This window comes from Danio rerio, chromosome 19, assembly GCF_052040795.2.
Source record: "Danio rerio strain M-AB ecotype USA chromosome 19, GRCz13ab, whole genome shotgun sequence".
Classification (NCBI taxonomy): domain Eukaryota; kingdom Metazoa; phylum Chordata; class Actinopteri; order Cypriniformes; family Danionidae; genus Danio; species Danio rerio.
The window spans coordinates 4,926,891-4,951,516 of NC_141039.2; the positions used below are offsets into that span (position 1 = coordinate 4,926,891).

At 37.5% G+C, this 24,626-nt stretch overlaps 1 protein-coding gene across 4 annotated transcripts in view; it reads left to right on the forward strand.

Annotated features, from left to right (window-relative positions):
- kcnk9 (potassium channel, subfamily K, member 9) overlaps positions 1-21,788 on the forward strand; it is a 71,875-nt gene extending 50,087 nt beyond the window's left edge. For 2 of the 4 annotated variants that reach the window (XR_015516262.1, XR_015516263.1), the window contains exons 2-3: positions 16,332-19,778; positions 20,868-21,788. Coding sequence is in view for 2 of the 4 variants with exons in the window: in NM_001128549.1 (NP_001122021.1) it covers positions 16,332-17,248 (917 nt within the window). In the remaining 2 variants the exon portion in view is untranslated. Of the gene's footprint in view, positions 1-16,331 lie in introns of all 4 variants that reach the window. The other 2 variants (NM_001128549.1, XM_087295098.1) reach the window with 2 other exon arrangements.
- Positions 21,789-24,626: the final 2,838 nt, after the last annotated feature.

Sequence of the window (24,626 nt, forward strand, 5' to 3'; positions counted from 1 at the left end):
ACTTATTTATTTTATTTTTTGGCTTTTGTTATTATCTTTCCTGCTTTCTTCAACCGATTTCATATGTAAATCTGGCAACATAATTTGTGATCTCCAAAAAATGTATATAGGGGGACATTTTCAGAATGAGCCCATATTGACTAATGTTTGAAAGGTTGTGGCTACACATATTGAACCCAAGCTATTAAACTGACATCAGATGCAATTCAACAGCAATTTTATTTATTTATTTTTGAAATAAATTTTCATATTTTGAAAAAAGAATACCAATGCAAAGCATTTTCAGCAGTGAATTAACTTGCACATAAACATTTTTCACCTTAAGACAAACAATGTGTTATTACTGCAATTATTGTGATAATAAAGGCTGATTTAGACTTCTGCTAGTGATCAATGTGAGCCACGGCGCATAGCCGTGCATTTATACTTCTGCGTGTTGCTCTGCAATGACACTTCCGAAATTCTAGCTGGTAGAAGGTTTTTATCTTCCTCGGTGTCGAGTTTCTTCGTGGGGCTTTTGTTTTTTGCTGAACGCTACATTAATGTGCAAGTAGCTAAAACTTGCTTATTCAGAGGCAGGAACCGGCGAATGTGCAACAACTTTAATCATAAGATAAACACAAAACAAAAGTCTTCATCTTGAGCTCCTTCATGGGACTCGACACTAGTAAACACTCACTCTATCGGGCTCGCAGCTCTCAGCACTGCCCACACTTGTCAGCGCTACTAAATCGACCAATCACAGAGCTTGTCTTACTAGTTGCAACGTGTTGTTACATTTTTTAAAAGGTTAGCGTCAGCCACGGCAAAGTAAATTGTATATTTAGATTTCATGCAGACTTGAACAATTCTGAAGTTAAATTACTGGTAAAACGTGCCACCTTTTTCTTATTTTATGCAATATTGTTTGTTTGTTCCAAATTTTAAATAAATGTTTTCGTTATTTGGCATTTTGTTTTTTGCATTACATATTATAGGCTGTAAAAGGTTAGAGACTTCAATGTTCATCATGAGGAGAGAGTGATGTAATTGTTCACCTGTGCATCGACTCCTTGTGAGAAGAGCAGTGACTCAGCTGTTGTTGTTTTGATGTGATCATTGCACCAATTAATCAACTCTGCCAATAATCATTCATTTAGAATAATTACTCATGGGTTATAAAAGTGTCAAAGCTCAATATTAATTAGCTCTAATGTGTAATAAAGAGAGAGAAAAAACAAGACTGATCACAGACGCTTGGGCTGAAATGTGTGACGCACAATTGCAAAAGTGACTTTACTGCTCAGGAGGTTTTTACCTTTAAAACTTTAAAACATCAAGTAATACTTTGTCCCCTGCAGATGAAATGCATTTAATAAAATCACCAGTTTAAAGGCAAGACAACGCAGCAAAAAAAAAAAAAAAAAAAATTAAATAATAATAATAATAATCCTAATTCATGTACATCATTTTGGAGAATTTTATGCTTTTTGTCTTTTCATAAAGTGCTTTTCCCCCATCTACTAGAATAAAAACAACTAAAATGGATCTTTTAGTGTGACCTTTATCATACTTTATCAATTTGGATTTGTAGATTTCAATTACAGAACATATTTTTAAAGGCTATTTTCTCAACCTTCCTTTTAAATGTTCACTTCAACAGTACTAAATTAAATTTTCATTCCCATCTTTATTCTGAACAGATAATTAATATGTAATTCGGCTGACTGAATCAGTCTGATTTTACCTGGTTTTATTCTACAAAAAAGTGAACATCTTTACTTTTCTTGTGGCTTGTCACAGTATTTTTGTATTATGGAGGGATAAAAAGAGATAACCAAAATCCCCTTTGTAAAAACCTTTGATAATCAGCTAAATAAAGACTATTTAACAAAATGTACATTTTAAATGAAAATTAGTGCATTATTTACATTTACTTTTATTACAAAATAAGTAATTTTTAGTGTTATTAGTCAACTGGGAAAGTCGGAAGATATCGACAGTATCAGGTATTATTTTAGGCTACGTCTACACTAATACAGGAAAAAAAATAGCATTTTTGTCTAGATAAACGTTTCATGTCCACACTATCATTTTCAATTCTTTTCGTCATCCATGCTAAAACGTCTGAAAACACTTTGGCTCATGTACAAGGTGAGATGCTTTTACCTGCATCATATCCTTCTGGCATTTATTTACTTTCCATCTCTTTGAAACTCTGCAAAATGTCACTTTAAATATGTCGCAGCTGTGGTCTGCTTTTAGTGCTGAACCAGTAAACTCTCCGTAAACATTCCATATCCTTTGAAGAGAGGCAATATGGCAACCCAGGCTCATTATTGATATTTACCCCTATATACATTTCTGGAGATCGCAAAATACGTCCCAGGAGGTACTTTTTTTTTGCAGTTTTTGTTTTCGTGAATCCACCAGAGGCCGCTGTGTACCCGTTTTCAAATCTCTTGCGATTGCCATTCGTGCCTGCTGTTCTCATGTAAATCCACCACAGGGCGCTGTCAACTGACTGACTGTCCAATCAACTGACCCACTCTCCTCCTTCCCAACCAATAATGTTTTCAAAAGCACTGATTGACTCACCCACTGCCTTCCCTAAACCCAACTGACACTGTTTTCGAAAGCAATCCAGAATAAAATCAGTCAGATTTTTACCACATTCTCACCCTGTTACCTACTTGTTCATTTAATTTTTTTGCTCCTGTTTTTGTCTCTAACCACTTTCTGGAATCGTTCTTCGCAGGACTCGAACCCCATCGTCCTAGTCAACTCCTCTCTGTGTCTTAAGTCCGACCACAAGCTGCGAGGAACTGGACAAACTGGTAACAATAAAAAAAGCTGTCCACACGGAGTGTTCATTTTATAGACAAAATGCAGCCATACGTATATCTGGCTACATAATTCACTACAGATCCATTGGCTTGCCATGTACGTTGGCAGACTTAAATATGAAAGTGTGATAAAAATCAAGCTGCCGCCAATGTTTTTTTTTTTTCTGGATTGCTTTGAAAACACAGGCGGTTGGATTTACGCAAGAAGAGCAGGTGCGAATGCCACTTGCGAGAGAAATTTAAGATCTCAAAATGCCTAAACAGTGATCACTAGTGTATTTGCAACCTTCTGGGACGTATTTGGTGCTCTACAAAAATGTATATAGGTTAGAGCTGAAGATCTTTGACTGAACCCGACTTTTGCTATTGCCAAATACCTGTCATAATTGATAATTTAATATAATTAGATGGTTAGGAAAGACTTATTTTTATTGGTGTGTTGACCAATTTAAAGGCTAAGTGTATGTAGGCCTATTTAGAGTGCTGAGGTGTTACGATGTTACGAGGACTTATTTTATTTCTTTGTTTCAACTTCCAAGTGGTCCATAGCCTACGTTTGTTATGAATAAATTATGTTAAAACACTTATTAACGATTCATTGATGGAATAAAAAACAAAAGAGCTATTTGCATGTGCATATTTGAATAATGTTGGACTATAAACGGGTTCAGGCTTTTAAAAGACTGTCAACCAAAATGTACTTCGGGCTCGGGCCGAATTCTGTTGGGCTCGGGCCCTATCGGGGCTAACTTTTATGGCCCAATAACAGCTCTATTATAGGGGGTACATTTTCAGAATAAACCTGGGTTGAAACATTCTGTGTCCTGTGAAGAAAGATAATATAGAGAATGTACAAACCATCATGTTAGCAGCACAGGTCACATGACTATCATTTGCGAAAGCCTCCGTTTGGACTGTCCACATTGCAACATGAAAATGGCACTTTCAAAAGTTATCTTCACTTCCTGTTTGTTTTCAGTTGAATTCTCAGATTAAATCTGTCTGAGCTATTAGGTGGGGCTAACATACTTAACCACGCCCCTCCAGCTGTTAGTTTTGACAACAAACAGAAATTATGAGAAGGAGGAGGAGTCTGTTGGGTTGTAATAACTCTCCCCAAACCCTTTTCCTCATCTTTCTGAATGAAATGCTTAGTTTACTACATCCAATCAGCTCGCAGTAGAAAAAACAAGCCACGCCCACTGTTTTCTAATTTAATATTCCGTTTCTCAATAAACTGCGTCACAATACGAAAAAAAAAAACAGTCGCAGCTTCTGATTCATGCGGACTTTCAACGAAAAAGCATTGGTGTGGAAATGACCTTACATTTCACCTCCAGCGTCGCGCCGAAAAACATTTGGTAAAAAAAATTTGGAAAAATCTTCGGTTTAAAAAAACCCCAAAGCGACTCTTGGACGCTCGGCGTGGCTTATTTTGAATCTGAATCATTTTCACAGCTCCCTATGCATTTCTCCCATTAGCTCGGTGTATGTCGTAGTGAGAAAGACCGCACGCACACGCAGTATGACTAAGCTCATCAACAGCCAGGACTGCAATGAACACCCAAGCGTGTAAAAGATCAACCCACTGCCACAGATAGCGATAAAAATGCTTTTAAATTCTCACGGTATCAGAGCTCTGCAAGGCTCTGCGTTGACAGTAAATAAACCACCCACGTGCATCAGCTCTAATCTCCTCACATCCCACTCAAGAGCTCTCGCTAAAGCAAGCGTTCGGCTTCAGGAGGAGGAGGAGAAACGCCACCGAGGTGAACAGGGAATCACGCAAAGCCAATACTATGTGTTTGTCGCTCGCTGAATCAATATCACATGACACGTATAGTTCACAATCTTTACACTGGAAACAGTTTATGTACTGACATCAAGACTTGGGTAATCAGACCTTTCACACAACAAAAGCTCTGGTGCAGTGGTGCATATTTAAGATTTTCACAGCTGGAATTGTGGAAAATTCAACCCAGCGGGCACTTTGATGTCAAAACCACATCAACATAAAAAACACAAATCAATCTGATGTCATTTGACTACCTTGATGGCAAAATGGCATCCAACATTGGTGTCAGAAATACGTCAATTCAAATCAATTACATGACGAATTTGTTTTGACATAAATGTTTGTATGCCTACAATGTATGTCGTTTCCAAAATCCAGTGTAAAATTGGAATTAAAGCTTACGGATTAGTAAAATGTTTCTAGTATTATAATACTTTTTGTGCCGATATTTTGGTGGTACCCACACGGAAAGAATCTATTTAACATTTATGTTTTAATATAGGTTTTGATATAGGTCTTTGATACATGTGACATATATAAAATTGGCCGTTTTTCTATATTATATGTACATATATGCACATAAAAGGGTACAATTATGTTCGCCTACACCATAAACTGAAAAACACCTCTACCGTATTTTTAACATTAGATTTCTGGCAACCACAGCTGCCATTTTTTACCGCAAAATTTGCGTATCACTTAAATATACCGCAAACTGAAAAACATCTCTACCGTATTTTTAACGGTAGATTTCTGGCAACCACAGCTGCCAGTTTTTTATCGTAAATTTTACGGTTCACTTATATGCCGTAAACTGAAAAACATCTCTACCGTATTTTTAACGGTAGATTTCTGGCAACCACAGCTGCCAGTTTTTTATCGTAAATTTTACGGTTCACTTATATGCCGTAAACTGAAAAACATCTGTACTGTATTTTTAATGGTAGATTTCTGGCAACCACAGCTGCCAGTTTTTTTACCATTAAATTTACGTATCACGTAAATATACCGTAAACTGAAAAACATCTCTCCCGTATTTTTAACAGTAGATGTCTGGCAACCACAGCTGCCAGTTTTTTACTGTAAATTTTACGTTTTTTGCGACCGTAAACTGAAAAACATTCTACCGTATTTTTAACGATAAATTAACAGTAGATTTCTGGCTACCACAGCTGCCAGTTTTTTACCATTAAATTTACGTATCACTTAATTATACCGTAAACTGAAAAACATCTCTCCCATATTTTTAACGGTAAATTTCTAACAACCACAGCTGTCAGTTTTTTACCGTAAATTTTACAGGATTTTTTTAACAGTGATATGTTAGTAAAATTATTAAAATACAGCTGCTAGACAACATTATTTAATAGAAATTTAAATTTTTATTTACTTAAATAATACAAGAAATAAATATAGTACAAGAACAAAAATAAGGCAAACAAAAAAAAACAACAATAATAAAAAAAAGACAAACCATTTTGCTATACATTTCATTCTTTTCCACTATCTTCATACAAGAAAGAATTGACCTTGTAAATGTTTCAGGAAAACATGTAGACATCATAGCTTTCCATCTCTTCTCACTTATTTGCCATAGCAAAAATCCATAACATGCCAATTACAAGTGATACCAAATTTATATTGCACATACATACGCTAATTTATTTATTTTTGCACTTTTTAAGTTAGTTCTTACCGAGACCTAAGGTAAATTAACAATTAATAAATGTAATAACATCAACTAAACTAATGATTCTGACAGAATTTCAACAGTGAATTAATGCCACTCTGCTATCTGGGTAGTTATTGCCTTGATAATAGAAAATATGACAGAGGCAAGGCATCATGCATGACAGTTGCCAAAGTGAGATATGAGCTATATAGGAGACATATCATGTATGAACATAAAGGGCTTCAGCGTCAATGCTTGACTAAAGGTGTGTCTAAAGTTGGGGCTGAAGCGATCGTCATAGCAGCGTCAGCCACTGAAATTTAGTCAGCAATAGGCCACTGTCTAGCTGGTGTATTTGCATACAGCGATCTGATTGGCTGACGCTTCCGTCAGCACTTGAAAAGTTGAGCTAGTCCCAACTTCTGCAGCGAGCAACGTCTCTGAAGCGGCGCTGACGGATCCACAATGCAGTTCTGCAACGCCTGACGTCACCCATTCAAAGTGAATGGGAAGCGTTGACGCTGAAGCCCCGTGTGAATGGGGCGTAAGTCTTTTCAAGCTGCTTTGATCAACCCATTGTAATGCTTTCCATTAAATATTACATTTCTAAAAGAGCTGCAGTTTATTTTGTATTTTTATAGGTCTATTTATATGTTTTAAAGGTAACTTCAAAGTAAAGTAATTAGTAATCTGATTACTTTTTACATGAAGTAATTAGTAATGTAATCAGATTACAATTTTCCAGTAGCAGTCAGTAATTTGTAATCTATTACTTTTTTAAAGTAACTTACCCAATACTGATAACTACTAATAAACAGATCATATCTTAATAATAGGCATGTCATAAGCCAGTAGTTAATAGCATTGTGACCTAAACTAAAGTGTTACCAAAAAAACTTAGAACTTAGAAAACAAATAAATATCTGAATTATGAGGAAAATGAACACTTAAAAAAAAAAAAAAAAACATTTAAACATTTTACCGCGAAGCAGTAAGGTAGTGCTGTCGCCTCACAGCAAGAAGGTCGCTGGTTCGAGCCTCGGCTCAGTTGGCGTTTCTGTGTGGAGTTTGCGTGTTCTCCCAGCAGTCACGTGGGTTTCCAAGTCCAAAGACATGCGGTACAGGTGAATTGGGTAGGCTAAATTGTCCGTAGTGTATGAGTGTGTGTGTGTGAATGTGTGTGTGGATGCTTCCCAGATGGCAGGGGCATCCGCTGCGTAAAAACTTGCTGAATAAGTTGGCGGTTCATTCCGCTGTGGCAACCCCGGATTTATAAAGGGACTAAGCCGACAAGAAAATGAATGATAAAACATTTGACAAATTGATGTAAGCTGTGTTTCTCTTGCCTCACCCCACTGGTTCCAAACCCTGCACCCAAATGAATAGTGTGAAATTTTTCTTTAGCCAGGGTTAAAACTACGACTGCCATACAAAGCGATCGCACCGTTTTGCCTGTACGTGTTAGTCATTCAGAGTTGTCAGCTAGCCGACGGTCAGTGTTTACTCACGGTGTGCTGTTTTTGGCTGCGCTGACAGTGATTGTGTGGGAGGAGAGAGAGAGAGAGAGAGAGAGAGAGAGAGAGTCCACCGTGCTCAGATGATGCAGGTCAGACAACACAGCTCACTTTTCCCATTGCTGAACACTGAAAAACAGTCATTGACAGAGCTGGTCAGAAACCTTATGCAAACCTTTGACAAATTAGTCAGGGGTCTCATTTATAAACGTTACATATGCACAAGACAAGGTCATAAATGTGCATATGCCACTTCCCATTGATAAGTTGTGATATATAAAAAACTTGATGGGAGAATGTGCGCAGCTGTAAGCAAACATTTTTAACTTAAACATTGACTCACCTTTTTAAATCATCATATGAGCCATAATCATTCATTCAGTCATTTTCCTTCGGCTTAATCCCTTATTTATCAGGGGTTGCCACAGCCGAATGAACTGTCAAATATTTCAGCATATGTTTTATCCAGCAGATACCAGTACTGGTAAACACCCATACACACACACTCATACACCACAGCCAATTTAGTTTATTCAATTCACCAATGTCTTTAAACTGTGGGGGGGAAACCGGAGCACCAGGAGGTGTCGCCTTGAGCCATAATCGTTAATAAAAAAATAAAAAAAAATGTAGGAAGGTTTCTACGTACGTTTTATACAGTAAATCAGACCCCTGTATATTTAATTGATCTGCATGATGATAAAGCTGAGTATTGGAATGATATCTGGAGGATCGGAGCGGCACTGTTGACTGAAATAGTAACGTTGAATCATCATAAGAGCAAGTAGCATTTTAATACTTTGAAATACACAAAAAAGTGATTTAAAGGTGACATCTGATGCTCATTTTATCTAAGTTGATACTGTATACACTCAATGTTATAAGGCATCAATATTAGGTTAGATTTAGGTTGTGACGTCAGGTGATCAAAATTCATAGTCTAGCCAGTGTCTAAGGAAAACTTTATTTTGACCTCTAATAATGACGCTGATTTTTGGTTGTGTTGGAAAGTGATCAAAATCCAACATCGAGCCGATATCTTAAACCAACATTATACTGATTTTATATCCTGACATTTATTCATCAGGTTTGACAACCAAAATTCAACATCTCATAGACGTCATAGTGATAACATCCACACAACGTCAAGCTGTAACATCATTAGATGTTGATATTTGGTTGATTTAATGTTGGACATTGAAGATTGACGTCGGTTTGTCGTTGAGTTCTGACGTCAATCCGATTTTCATTACGACGTTGGTGTCAAGTATGACGTCCTATGCTTTCTGGAATATTGGGTTATATTTTTCAAATGGTAGTGTAAATAAACATAATTTTTACCCTGTCCAAAACAGTGAGTCATTTTGCTTCATATCTCTTTAAATGCTAATGAGCTGCTGCTCACCCCACCCCTCTACATACAGTCAAGCTGGGAATTATTCATACTCCTAGACTGCATTCAAAATCGCATACTTCTGTACTATAAGGTACGCTAAACAGCATGCGAGTCGAGTAGTATTTCTGAATTCATAGAATTCGAAAAACAGTATGCGAAAAGTACCCTACTACTTCCGGCGAGATTTTAAAGTGTGCATCCAATGCACGCTGTGCTATGCCATGATTCCCCGCAGGAGATTTCATGAATAGGAGTGAAGCGATGCAACTGACGTGGGTAGGTCATGTGATAATGACAAAACGGCTTATCTAGTACTTCCAAGTTCCATTACTGTTTTTCTCAGTCACTTTGGTGCATTTCTCACAACACTATTTACATTTGCACAGCAGTTAATGCATTTCTCAAAACAATTAGTCATTTGTGCACATCCTAGCAGCAGTTTCTCATTCTTTTCAACAAATTGCGAATGCTTTTGGACATGCATCAATTGCTTTCATACAACTCTCTGCTGTTTTTAACATTATCATCTGCTTATGTCATGTCAGTCAAAATGAACTAAACTTGTAAATGCTGAGTAGTCATTCCATATAAAACCTCATTTATATAATCCTCATTTCATTACTTGAGTCATTACATACAAAAATGTTGAACTAGTTGTCAAATTCTGTCAAGCTAATTTTTTTAAACAAATTTAAATCTTTTTTTTTTCTCCTGAAAATTTCTTTACAGTAAAATTGAACAATTTGATGAATGATTTACAGACCTGTGTATGTTGTAGGCTCAGTTCCAATATGTACTGCAATATTGTGTACTGTTGTGCACAACTCTACCAAAAGGGAGTTTGTGTTTGTTGTAAATAAGGGTGTGTTTATTCTTTTGCACAATGCTGTGAATAAATTAGGATTGCAAAGAGCAAATGCAGTAAAAATGTGAAACATACATATTCAGTGTCTTGTACTCAGATACCTCATTAAATGCAGTGATGTCCAACTTTACTGTAGTTTTCAAATGGCTGTACAAATAGTATACAGTGCTGTCTTGAGCATTTTCAGGACGTGTCACCAAAATCAGACTTTTTTTGCATTGAAAAAATGTAAAGTAAACTGTCATAATGAAAACATGACTAAGCCATTTGACCATCTTGTTCATAAACAATGGTGTCAGGACTTTTGATTTTGATGATACTGACACTTTAATTGACATGAATACTTGCTTTTGAGGAATGAACTATCCATTTTGAGCATGTGACGCGCTTTTGCGGGTTATCAGCTAGGTTTTGCAGTTTGTACTAATTGTTTTGAGAAAATCATTAAATGTTGTGCAAAAATACACTAGTGTTGTGAGAAACGCACCAAAGAGACTGAAAAAAACTGTAATACTACTCACATTCATATTATATAGAACATAATTTTCTAACGGTAACGAAGTACGTTTAACTGCAGTACCTACTGAGTAGTAGGCGATTTCGCCATATGACTAATTCAATAATTCATTATTTCATTTTCTTTCTGCGCTTATTTATCAGGGGTCGCCACAGCGGAATGAACTAAAAACAATTCCAGCATGTGTTTTATGCAGTAGATGCCCTTCCTGCCACAACCCAGTACTGGGAAACACCCATACACACTCATTCACGCACACACTCATACACTATGGACAATTTAGTTTATTCAATTCACCTATAGCGCATGTCTTTGGACTGTGGGGGAAACCGGAACACCCGGAGGAAACCCACACCAACACCGGGAGAACGTGCGAACGCCACACAGAAATGCCAACTGACCCTGCTGGAACTCGAACCAGTTCTTGCTGTGAGGCGACAGTGCTAACCACTGGGCCTTTTAAAATACACAGTATATATAAATAATGCGCCAAAATACACATATCCATACTAACAAAGTATGCTTCTTAATTCGTATCCCAGCAGCAGATGTTAATGAGAATGCATCCCACTGACATATAGCCTCTCGAAAACCTTCTGAACGCCCACTGGATGGCCCACGCAACAGCGCTCGACACCCACAGACACATGCATTCATTACCGCAACACAGATCGGCCACGCGGCTCAACTCCTGCCGAGCACTTGTGCGAACTTAACTGGCTTTTACTGATCTTTTGGACTTGTAAGGATTGATCTCGCCTTCCCCCTGAAGGCCGCCTGCCCACTCGAGCGTGCGCTTATGAATGCTATTTATAGAAGTCCAGCCTGATCGATTTGATTTGCAAGCGGCACCGGGGAGAGCTTTTTCTTTTCTCTTTCACCGCGTTGGAGTTGCTCTTTTGACCTCATGTGCGCGCACACACAGGCACTTATTGGAAATATGGGTGTGTAAATTTCATGTTAACGCTCGCTGGAATATTGAAGGAAAATATTGCTGGGGTCAGTGGGTTGGTTGAAGGGTCAAAGTGCACTTGGGTAGATTTGGCAGCATATATGTTTGATATCTGAAGACTGAAATAGATTCAATGCAGCTGCGGATGAGGGATGGAGAGTATTGTGGAGCTGTCGATAATTCAACTGTGAATTTTGAAGAGCGCATTTTAATGCTTCGGGAAAGGGGTCTATTATGCTCGGCGAGGATGGAGTAATGAAATGAACACTTTTATTCAGCAGGGATGCATTAAATGATCAAATGTCACATCTGGAGATTTTAATAATCAGAGAATCCTGAAAAAGGACAATAATGGGAACTTATATCAATAATTACTCATCAAACCAAATGAAAATAATTTCTGAAAGTGTCACTGTAGACATCCAAATCCAAGTTTTATTAGTACTTTTTTACTGTGTTTTTGTTTGTGTATTTTTATTGCAACCCAAGCTCATTCTGGAAACGTAGCCCCGCGGATGTTTCTGGAGACCGCGAATTACGTAAGGCCACGTTTTATTTTTTTCGAGCGAACGCTGCGGGGCGGTGTCACCTCCGTGTGGAGGGTTTTTCCGCTGAAACCAGTTTGTCCGCTTAGTTTGTGGCGTTACGTCGGCAGAGCAGAGACCCGGAGGAGGTGGAGCCAGCCACGGCGACGACCAGGATCGAGTCCGGGGAAGAGCGGTTTCGGAAATTAGGTAAGATGAAAAACAGAATCTAAAAAATGAAAGCGAACGAGTTCGCGACGGGGCGAGATCCGAAAACGCGGTCAAAATCGGATGACGGCTTTTGAAAATCGTCGCTTGGGTTTAGGGAAGGCCTATTGGCTGTCCGCCCAGTCCATCGTTCAGTCGTTCAGCCAGTCAGTCAGACGGACGGTCGCTCCACAGCGGCCTCCGGCGGCTGTTCACGCGAGAACAGCGCAAGCGCGAACGGCGCACGCTCCCGAGAGGCGTTCGAGACGCGAAAAAAGCGCGCACAGCGGCCTCTCCCGGATTCGCAAAAACAAAAACTGCTCTTGTACCTCCCGGGACGTATTTCGCAGTCTCCAGAAACGTCCACGGGGCTACATTTCCACAATGAGCCTGGGTTGCTTCATAGTCTTTCACTATAAGCAAAGTCCCATTAAGGCAAGTCATTTCACTGGGTGGCCATCTCTGAAACACCTCTCGGGCATTCTGTCTGAATGGGGAAACACCAAATTCTCCAAAGCTGCTTGTCAAGCTTACGATTAAATTTCATATTAGGAATCACCAATGAAGGTAAACAACAACTGTCTCTTTAGTTTCATTTCTAAATGTATGAACAACACAAAATCTGTAGAAACTGACGTCTGGTCTAAGTCCCTTCCTAGGAGGATCCTCAGTCTATAGCGATTGATTATTGGCTCCTGTACTAGAAGGCGGAGCTTCATTTGCCATACTGACGTTACACTTTTCCCCATTTAAATCTATACGAGTGACACCTCTTGTGTATTCTACAGTCTTTGCTATATGGCTGCATTTATTTAATTGAAAATACAGTTAATCAGATGAGCATTTAAAGCAGTAGTCACCAAACTTGTTTCTGGAGGGCCGGTGTCCTGCAGATTTTAGCTCCAACCCTAATCAAACACACCTGAACAAGCTAATCAAGGTCTTACTAGGCATACTTGAAACGTTCAGGCAGGTGTGTTGAGGCAAGTTGGAGCTAAAACCTGCAGGGACACCGGCCCTCCAGGTCGAGATTGGTGACCCCTGATTTAAAGGATCATATCGGAAATTTCACTTTTGTGGATTTTTTCTGCTGTCTGCCACCTCAGACAAAGTTAAAAAGAAAACCATGCAGCTTTTTTTGGGGGGGGGGGGGGGGGGGGGGGGGGGGGGGGGGGGGGTTATGTTTGTGCCATAATTGACCTGTTTGAATTTCACCATTTTACGTGTACAGTAACCAGTTACTTCTTCACACTTCCCAGCCTCCAAGCAAACTGTGGACTCCGTCCTCCTCCCACCTCTTTTTGTAAACAAATAGCAAATCGGCTAATAATGGTGCCTTTTCTTCCTCCACACTAGAGATCCTAGCTAGAATCAGATTATCATACTTGTTCACACTGACTAGCTGAACATTTTTTTAGTTTACCAGTGTATATTGAATATTTTAATTATATATATTTTATATGATCACACACACACAACACACATATGTATATATATATATATATATATATATATATATATATATATATATATATATATATATATATATATATATATATATATATATATATATATTTCATACACACAGTTGAAGTCAGAATTATTAGCCCCCTTGTTTATTTTTTTCCAATTTCTGTTTAACCGAGAGCAGATTTTTTTCAGCACATTTCTAAACATAATAGTTTAAATAACTCATTTCTAATAACCGATTTATTTTGTCTTTGCCATGATGACAGTAAATAATATTTGACTAGATATCTTTCAAGATACTTCTATACAACTTAAAGTGACATTTAAAGACTTAATTAGGTTAACTAGGCAGGTTAGGGTAATTAGGCAAGTTATTGTACAACGATCGTTCGTTCTGTAAACTATCGGGGGAATAATAAGTAAATTTTGTCCTTAAAATGGTGTTTAAATAAATTAAAAACTGCTTTTATTCTAGCCGAAATAAAACAAATAAGACTTTCTCCAGAAGAAAAAAATATTATCAGACATACTGTAAAAACTCTAACTCTGTTAAACATCATTTGGGAAATATTAAAAAAAGAAAAAAAATTCAAAGTGGGGGGAATAATTCTGACTTCAACTGTATAAGCTGCTTTCTGTTTAATCTAAATGGCTAAGTTGCTCTGCTAACTGCTAACCAGTGAAGATAACTAGCCAAACAATTGGCTCACACTTACATTTTTAGCTAATCAGAAAATTTATTTTTGCTAAGTTTTGTTGTGATGTCGGTGCACTATTTAAAGTAAAGTGCTAGCAAAACCGCTACGTATTGAGCAGGTATCACTTAATTGTATGCTATGATACCTTCTTAATGCTGATGAAAGACGCAAGATGTACACTTGCCTTGGCATGGTCGGGTGGGATGTAATACATTTTTACTATAGTCATGTCACTTATTTTCTTGCTCATCAGCAAAAGACTGTATTAGAAAGGCTCAGTGGCTTCAACATGAGTCAGCAAATTTAGCCTTTTTACTTCCAGATAAAGTCTAATTAAGCTAAGAGCTTTACTGGCTCCACTATCCTTTCTTTCTTTCATTTCTAAACCTGTAACGCCCACCTTCCCGACTCACCACCCAAAGAAACGGGCCAAGAAGGCAACAGAGGAAAGATGGCACTAATTGGACGCCCCCCCTGTAATCTCTGAGCCCAGAATAAGATCAAGCAGACACCTGGTTTGCGTGACCTATACTCAGCGTTTTTAGCTATGATCTTCGTGACTCAGCTCACATTTTCTGCCTGAGTGCGTTCGCAGAGAAAGCCAACATTTGGGTAACTTTCATTTCGTAGAAATTGACAGATTAGCTTCTTGGAATTTGCTGAAGATGATATTTAGCTTGGAAGTGGCTAGTTTTCAATTAGGCTAAACTGCTGGCTAAAAAAGTATTACTCTGGTGAATTTGCCTTTTCAACTATTTCCTAAATTATGTTTAACAGAGCGAGGGGGTATACAGGGGTGCTACCCTGCTGAAAAATCCAGCTTAAACCAGCCTAAGCAGGTTGGCTGGTTTTAGCTGGTTGACCAGCCTGGTTCTGGAGGGGCTTTGGCCATTTCCAGGCTGGTTTTCAGCCAATTCCAGCCTGGTCTTAGCTGGTCAGGCTGTAAAATGACCAGCTAAATCCAGCTAAAACCAGCTTGACCAGCCTGGTTTAAGCTGGACATAGCTGGTTTTGGCTGGGCTCCCAGCTTGGCTAGGCTGGTCAAGCTGGTCTAAGCTGGTCATCTCCCAGCCTGACCAGCTAGGACCAGGCTGGAAATGGCTGGAAACCAGCCTGAAAATAGCCAAAACCCCTCTAAAACCAGCTTGGTCAACCAGCTAAAACCAGCCAACCAGCCTAGGCTGGTTTAAGCTGTTTTTTTCAGTAGGGTAATAATTCTGACTTCAACTGTATGCGATACCCTTCGAGTTCTGGTGCTGTTGAGAGCAGCTCCTTAGTTCTACTTTACTACTTTGTAATTGAGCTAACACTTGTATACCAATTGGAAAACATCACATCAGGCACAGTCTGTCTTAAATAGTCCGGGAAATCAACGGTAAACAGACACAGTTGTGATGGCAGGTCAGTGTACGTGGACCGGGTGTAATGAGCGTGGTATGTATGGACTTGTAGTTTTTGGGCGCTGTAGTTCATAGTCAGTGTCCGTTGAATTACAGCGCCCTCACGTGGTCACTGACAGTCACGACAGTCATGTACTTGCAAAGTTTTTTATAGTCAGAAAAATGTGTTAAAGGAGCAGTATCAACAGATATTAAGCAGACAGTCTACTAATATTAAAACGGACCATCAAAATAAAGTCTTACCCTAGCTTCCGACATAGAATGAATGCTTATTGATCTTGAAAGTTATTTTAAATTCTGCAAAGTATTAATTTATTTCAGTTAGTTGTTGAGTTTCCTTTAGTTTTAGTTTTTCATTTCAATTTAAAAAAATAAATGAACTAAAATAATTTCTCAATGATAGTTTTAGTCTTATTTTACACTTACAACAATAACCTTGCAGCACACTCAGGTTTTCTTCTGTAAAAATCTAACCACTGGTCTCTTTGGTCTTCAGGTTATGGTCACGCAGCTCCAGGCACAGATGCTGGGAAGGCCTTCTGCATGTTTTACGCCGTGCTGGGGATCCCGCTCACGCTGGTGATGTTCCAGAGCCTCGGCGAGCGGATGAACACCTTCGTCAAGTACTTGCTAAAGCGCATCAAGAAGTGCTGCGGGATGCGCATCACAGAGGTGTCCATGGAGAACATGGTAACAGTGGGCTTCTTCTCTTGCATGGGCACGCTCTGCATCGGCGCTGCCGCATTTTCCCAGTACGAGGACTGGAGCTTCTTCCAGTCCTATTACTATTGTTTCATAACACTCACCACTATTGGCTTCGGGGACTTCGTGGCCCTCCAGAAGAACAAAGCCCTGCAGAAAAAGCCTCTTTACGTGGCGTTCAGCTTCATGTACATCCTAGTGGGGCTGACGGTCATCGGGGCCTTCCTCAATCTGGTGGTGCTACGCTTCTTGACCATGAACAGCGAGGACGAGCGACGGGATGCTGAGGAGAGGGCGTCCCTGGCGGGGAACCGCAGTAGCATGATCATCCACATCCAAGAAGACACGCTTCAGAGGAGTCGGCGGAGGCGAGAACAGCAGCAGAACCGCTACCGTCCCGAAGTCACCGATCTCCAGTCGGTTTGCTCCTGCATGCACTACCACTCGCATGAGTTCGGGAGCTCGGTCGGCCTCGGGTTGGGATTGGGAGGAGGTGGCGGAGGTGCGTTTCCGCAGCAGAACTCATTCGGCTCGCAGTTGAGCCCGCATCCGTACCATCACTACCACTCAACGGTGTCCTACCGCATCGAGGAGATCTCACCGAGCACCTTGAAAAACAGCTTCCTTCCTTCCCCGATCAGCTCCATCTCTCCTGGGCTGCACAGCTTCGCGGAAAACCTCCGGCTTATGAGACGACGCAAGTCCATCTGAACACACACACACACACATACAGAGATATATCCAATGCTGCTCAACCAAACCTCATTCCTGCACTTGCCATTTGTTGCATGGAGGCGACCATGCAAGCAGGACGATCGATGGATATGTAGGAACTTTGTTCAAAATAAAGCATGAAGTGCATGGATATCTATTTTTGCAGAAAACATCGCCTGGGCTTTCTTTGCCCTTTTGAGCAGCACCCCAGCTGGGTTTGGATATATTAATATTACAACCTTGATACGTTATCAGACGATGCACACTCGCGTTTTGAATAATACAGAGGGAAATATATCTATATATAAATATCTAATTTTTTTAAGGGACGTGTGGAGAAAGCGTTTTATCAAACGGCGAGCAGCCTCTGGTTCTTTCGTGAGATTTCAAGTGCCACACACCTACCGAAGGAGAAATAACGATTAAAAAAAAAAACTGATTTGAAAAGGACTACACTGTATCAGGTATTGTTTTCTATAAGCAATTCTATTTAAGAGAAGAAAAATAAGACATTGATTCACATCACGCCAAAATATTGTTGCCAACCATAGCATGTGCATTAGTTGTCCCTTGATGTGCGTCATCATTTCTGTTAACGTTTTTTTTGTTTCGTTTTCGTTTCATTTCTCAACCGTTTTCTGTAAATTATACATGTGTGTAGAGACTTTCCAAGCGCGGTATATTTAGAGGCGACAGACAGCAAAAGTCGGTTGTGAGAGAAGAATAATTGCATGTGCTTTGTTCAAACTGATATGCGTATACTGTCACAAGGGGACACTGGATCTGATATTAAAAAGCAAATAATCCTTTAAACATTTTTTTTAGATGAACGACGAACTTCTGAAATCATCCACTAAAATGGCCACACAATGGGAACGTAATGGCATCACCGATGATTTTTACTCATCGTTATTTATATAAATAAAAGCACGTTGAGTCGACTATTATTCCATTGTGAGCAATCAATGTATAATGTATGCTAACCCCAGTAACGATTGCATTTCTCGCAACCATAGCCATGAATGAGACTTATTTAAATGCATCGATAGAGACGGTTATTTATGTATTTTACACATTTGATGATGTCTTCAGAGGACGCCCTGCAAATGAGCCTAAAATTGCTCTGACGCTGATTGAAAAAAAAAACATAGTGCACCTCTTTTAGGGGAAGGGACTGGATGTAATCAACAGTTCTCCTTCTCTCCGATGAATAACAGCAATCATGTCACTTTTCAGTTTCAAGCTAAACTTTCACTAGGTCTTGGATACAATATCTGAGGATCTGTGTTGCAGCTACAATAAAGCAGAGTTGGAGTCAAGACGAGACCCTACAAAGCCAAGACCAGCGATAGATCTAAAATTAGTAATATGATACAAATATCACAGATTTTCACATTGTACAGTGGCTACAATGACTTTCAGAACCTGTCTTAGTATCACCTGTTGGAAAATATACTTTACTCAAGCCCTAAACTGAACATCTGGAGCCTCATGTATCGACACACACAAAAACTTTGCGTACGCCAGGATTCACGCTCACGTTTGGATTTACTAACGTTAAAATGAACGTGGGAATGTGCGCAGGTCCACGCCAACTTCATGCCTGGCGTTTGTACATTTCTTGTGTGTGTCTGATTTATATCCATTGGCGACTCCTAGAGGCAGTTGTGTTAAATTGCTCTCTTCAAAGTGTCTGAGTCGAGCAATGGCAGCTGTATGAGACGGCTTCATCTGCATGTCTAGCAGGTAAATAAGATTTCCATACCATGCAGCTGACCAGCCAAACATTAAAGCGCGATTTACAGCGATCGCCATTTTTCCCAATGTAATCGGAGCGATCTACTGCACGCACATTGCTATAAAGACGTCATCTGAGGATTAATTTGTATACATGAATCAGAAACATTTGCATTCAATAAATGTGCAAATAAAATATGATGCACAGACTTATTAATGATTCCTACTTGTCTTTCTCGTGATGAAGAGTATAGGCAAAATCTGATATGTAGTGGGGGGGGAGAATGAGTTCATCAGACGCTGGATTCGAACCGAGTTCATGCTCGAACGTGTCAAAACATGTTGCCATGCGTTTTACATCGCACTATTTCTTTTTTAATCCACTCAGTGCGATGTTCAGACCAAACTGTGTTAACCGCATCAGCTAAACTCTCCCACTCTATTTTTTTCTTTTGTTGTTAATTCCGGAGGACAAATTTGCAAATAACACAGTTTTTCTCCGGTCTACCTCCGAAAGCAGCACCTCCAATTCACTTTTTCAATTTTTCGTTGGGTTTTGTCAAAGTAGAGTCATTAGCATATTCATACGGGGGAGGAGGCAGGGAGGGGTTTTGTGCTCGTGCATGTTGCGCTCCGTTTCACGTTCATTCGGATGTACAAACAGAATATGCGTGTGATCCGGCGTACGCAGTGTTTCATACATCTGATTTTTTTACTGCGTACGCACAATTACTGCTTTGAGCATACGCAATGTTTTCATATGAATTCAACGCAAGTCTTCGTACATAATGCCCCTGATCACATTCAGTAGGTTTGGTTAGATTAAACGAACGCTCCACAATTTTTAGGCTCTAAAGTTAACCGTTTTTGTAATCCATTCAGCTGATTGAGAATATGTTCAACCGGTATGTAGATTTGTTTAGATCAGGGGTGCTCAAACTTGGCCAGTGTCCTGCAGAGTTTAGTTTCCATCCCAATTAGACACACCTGAACTAGCTCATTAGGCTCTTTATAGGTATACTAAAAGCTTCCAGCCAGGTCCGTTGAAGAAATTTGGAGCTAAACTCTGCATGATGCCGACCTTCCAGGACTAAATTCGAGCAACTGTTGGTTGGATTAAAGGAATGCTCCACTTTTTTAGGCTCTAACGTTAAGCAGTTGAGTTTAACCATCTCTTAAAGTATTTAGACGATTTCCGAGTCTGCCGGGAGCACATTTAGCTTAGCTTAGCATAGATCATTGAATCAGATTAGACCATTAGCATCTCACTCCAAAATGACCAAAGCTTGACTCTTCTGTAGTTAAATATGCCATATACTGTAGTTAAGTTCACTAGGAATGACGGAAAATCAAAAGTTGCTATTTTGTAGATTGATATAGCTAGGAACTATACTCTTGTTCTGATGAAATAATCAAAGAAATTTACTGCCGTACAACGGCTGCAGCATATAACACAGTGTTGTTACCTATATTTAACATTTTCCTTTAGTTCTTAGTACACAATTTAACTACGGAAGCGTCAAGCTTTAATAAGTGAAAATTATTTAAATTTATTTTGAGTGAGATGCTAATGGTCTAATCTGATTCAATGATTTGTGCTAAGCTAAGCTAAAAGTGCTCTCACCAGACCTGGAGATGGTCTGAATGGATTAAAAAATGGTAAAACTAAACTGTTTAACTATAGTGCATAAAAAGTGAAGCATCCCTTTAATCCAACCAAGGGTTGCTCAAAAATGGTCCTGGAAGGTCGGCTTCTTGTAGAGTTTAGCTCCAGATTGCTTCAACGCACCTGGTTGGAAGCTTCTAGTATACCTATAAAGGTTAGGTGTGTCTAATTGTAATGGGAACTGAACTCTGCAGGACACTGATCAGGTTCGAGCACCCCTGATCTATCCAAACCTGCCGAATGTGAACACATGCTCAATTTAGGGCCCAAGAAAAGTACATTTCCAACATTAAAGGTGATTCCTTTAAAGCATATGTCTCGAACTTGATTCTTGGAGGGCTCTATCTGCACAGTTTTGCTCCAACTCTAATCAAACACAGCTGATCCAACTAATCAAGGTGTTCAAAACTACTAGAGACTATTAAGCAGGTGTGAGCTAACCTATGCAGAGCTGCGGCCTTCCAGGAATTGAGTTTGAGACCATTGCTTTAAAGTATGTGTGTAGATAAAATCCAAGGCACCATTTAGATGATATAAACAGATTACAGCAAGACATATTTTGTTAAAAGCTGCCATGATAGTGATAATATTTGACAGAAAAGCAAGTCTCACGGGTTTCAGGTGGAAAGTCAGGTCTGGATTGGAACCTTGCCGATGTTTTCCTGCAGAAAAAACGAAATCTGGATTAATTGTCCTGATGTGGATCACTGAGGTATGCAAAAGCCCAAAAGTAATTCGGTTTCAGACACGACTAATTAATGAGAGAAACTCCTTCGGGAATATATGGCGCTCTTTTTAGTCAATCTCAAACAGCTCGCCTTTCTAACACCAATCAACTTGACGCCTGACATTCCGGATTTCCACAGCATACGTCGGTCGCAGCACTCATGTAAATGTATGTAAATGGCTAGCTTTTTATAATACTGTACAGTGCATATATTGTAAGTAGTTATATCCTTGACAAATGACAAAGGCATATTTTAAACTCCGATGCATTCCCATTTTTACAGCGTTCAGCATATATACTGTATGTGCCTTGAAGGGGTATCTTTCAGAAGTGGAGTTTGTATTTCATTAAGGCACATACTCAAATTCATATTCAGATGTAAAAGCAAACCAATTAAAAAAAGAAAAGAAGAGAAGCTCCCCAATGTATTTACATGGAAGACGTCACATCGAATAAAACCAAAGCAACTAATCCTCACAAAAAGCCGCCGGCGCCAAAACAATGCACAAACATATATATTTTTCTGTCTTAAATACGTCCATCTTTTCTCTAGCACAAAAAAAAAGCATTATTTTCAATATTATTTGGTATCAGTTGTCACTTTAAGCTGTGTGTGTACAGTACAGTAGCCTACATGATGGTTCCGGGATGGAATAATATGTATTTTACGTTAATAAAACTGTACATGCATATTATATGTAATAGCCTGAGGATGATTACTCGGAGAGATGAGCTTGTCTGTGTGGAAGAGATGAAATGTAAAAGACTTTATGATTGGCAACAGTTGCACTGCTGTAGGAGGACACTGACATAAAAATTGATTTTTATCCAAATCATATGCATCACATTTCAGTCCGTCCAGTTTCATATTAGGTTAAATATAGAGATTGCATTCAATATACTATTGTTGTTGTTGTTGTTATTGTTATTATTATTGCTATACTACTACCACTATTGTTGTTTTATTATAAAATAGTAATAATACATTGTTATTGCACTTATATTTTTATAAGTAGTAGTAGGAATATTATTAAGAATAATAATAAATATTATTATTATTATTATTATTATTATTAAGTAATAATAAAATTATAATCATTTAAATTCCATTTATAATAACAATGATTATTTGTAAAATCATTTATTGTCATCATCATTATTAAAAATATTGATAGTACAATAATAATAATAACAATGATGTAAATAATAATAATTATTGAAATGTTCAATAGAGTTGTGGGTTTCTGTTGCTAAATGATAAAAAAACACACACAAAAATGCAAATAGTGGCAATTATGTAATATATAGAGCCAATAATAATATCATCATCACAAAATAATAATAATAATAATAATATAGTTATTATTGTAATTTTATTGATTTATATTAATAGTAATATTTATATTTATGATTATGATAGTTTTACTACTAATAATAATAATAATACAAATAAACAAAATTACAATAATAATAATTATTATTATTATTTTAAATTAATACTAATTATAATTATTATAAAAAAAACAATACTAAAATGATAATAATTGCAATTATATTTATTTATATTTAATAACAGTAGTATAATAATAATAATAATAATAATAATAATTATTATTATTATAATTATTATTATTATTAATATTATTATAAGTTAAAATATGATAATTTTATTGTTATTATTATTTTGTAATGATAATAATATCATTATCACATCACAAAATAATAATAATAAAATTATTGTAATTTTATTTATAGTAATAGTAATGTTTAGAATTATGATTATGATAATTTTACTACGACTACTACTACAACTACTACTACTTATAATAATTATTATAATCATAATAGTAATAATAGTATAAATAAATAAATTACAATAGTTATTATTTTAATATTTATTAATTAATTAATAATTATTAATATTATAAAATAACAATATTAAAATGATAATAATTGCAATTATATTTATTTATATTTAGTAGCAGTAGTAAAACTATCATCATTTTATTATTATTATTGTGTTGTTGTAGGAAATACAATTAAAATTATAATTGTATTGTTCACAAAATATTTATAATAATAAAATGATAACTGTAATTTTATTTATAGTAATAGTAATAATAATAATAATAATAGTATAATGATGATAATTATATTACTGCTAATAATATAACAAATAAAATTAAAATACTCATTGTACTATTATTTAATAATAATAATAATTATTATTATTAATATAAAATAGCAATACTAAAATGATAATAATTACAATTTTATGTTTTTATTTATATTTATCATTAGTAGTATAAGTATAATTACTACCATTGTCATTAAAAATATTATTATTATATAAAATTGTAATACTAATTTTATTATCATTTTAGGATAAAATAATAACAACAATATTGATGAGTCTATATGAAGAGTTTAGATGCAAAAACCTCTAAATTCCGTCCGAAATCTTCCTCTAAAAGGAGTACTTTTATCAAGCTCCTGTGTGCATGTTCAGTAATATCACTTTTATGTCAAAGAATAAGTCCTTTTCCTGGTCTTCACAGTAAAATAACTCAACATAAACAAAGCAGGCTGAGAAAAATGTTCATTTTCGATAGAAATTACAGTCGGCACTTAGAGGTGTTTGCATCTGAACTCTTAATGTATTAAATAATTGTCACTATATGCATTTTCATTTGTACTTTCTTATCATGTAACAGAAAAGCAAACAGCTCTATTGTCCATCTCGTCTTCATCTGTTTATTCTCAGCTACTATATTTTTATCAGAACGCTACAGAAATATTGCACTATTAAATCTGTCTGTCCGCCCACAGCAGTGTGATTCATGCTGCCGTATGAATATGATTATTCACAATAATCGCCACATGTTGCTCTGTGTTTATTTCTACAATAATCTTATTTCTGCAATATTAGTCATTTTCGAGGTGATCATTTAAGGTCAAATAATCTGTGTGACCCTGTCCCAGTGAAAAAGAGGCACCCGTCATTACTCAGATTCAATCTCGGGACTGACAGAACAACATACTGTTTAATTGCCTTGTTTTGTTTTTTTTTGAGCCTTTATTAGGGAAAATTTGCAAAGAAGCATTTTAAATGAGTTTGTTTGTCTTCTTTGTTGCGTGTGCATGACAGTGTGGCCGGCTGACCTCTTCACATGACTGGGGTGAATTAAACATTTGAATTAAAAACAAAAATATCAACTTCACTGATCTCCTACTGAGTTTCTGTT